Genomic DNA, 541 nt, shown 5'->3' on the forward strand with positions numbered 1-541 from the left:
AAATCTGTACTGCCTTTCATGGACAAAAGCATACTGAAGAGATCATTCAAAAGAGCTCTGCTACACTGTAAGTAAGATCTTGAGAGAGGAAGTACTATTGTTGGGAACACTCCAAGCATACTTGGAAGTACTAGATGGAAAAAAAAATATTGTACATATTACTTGAAATCAGTTTATATCATAGGTTTGTAAAATATCTGTACTATGTACCTCTCAATACCTGGCTGAGGTAACTGAAGAGCCAGGAGCTGGTATCACACCCAGTATTCTGACAGAGGCAGAGGAATAGCTTGCACTTGAAAAGTGACATCCAAGGTACTCCAAGGAGCCTGTGGTTGGCTTGAGCCATATACCCACTAAAACAACAGCTTAGAAGACAAACTAGAGTCAGTCGCTGGGACTCTGCTCATGAGTACCACTGGTCACCATCTTTTGTGCCCAATAAGCAGCTGGGCACTACAGACCTACCCTGCCTCTCCTCTCCTGTCCCCAAGACACACTTCTCTGCATAAGCTTTGATTGGAGAGGGGGGAGTATTCAT

The 541-nt window shown here is 43.4% G+C and overlaps 1 protein-coding gene across 1 annotated transcript in view; it reads right to left on the reverse strand.

The window, feature by feature from the left end:
* The window catches only part of COMMD8 (COMM domain containing 8), an 8,861-nt gene extending 8,320 nt beyond the window's left edge, over positions 1 to 541 (reverse strand). The window contains exon 1 of the mRNA XM_014312084.2: positions 469 to 541. Coding sequence (XP_014167559.2) covers positions 469 to 541 — 73 coding nt within the window. The remainder of the gene's footprint in view (positions 1 to 468) is intronic.

This window comes from Geospiza fortis, unplaced genomic scaffold (genome assembly GCF_000277835.1).
Source record: "Geospiza fortis unplaced genomic scaffold, GeoFor_1.0 scaffold40, whole genome shotgun sequence".
Lineage (NCBI taxonomy): Eukaryota > Metazoa > Chordata > Aves > Passeriformes > Thraupidae > Geospiza > Geospiza fortis.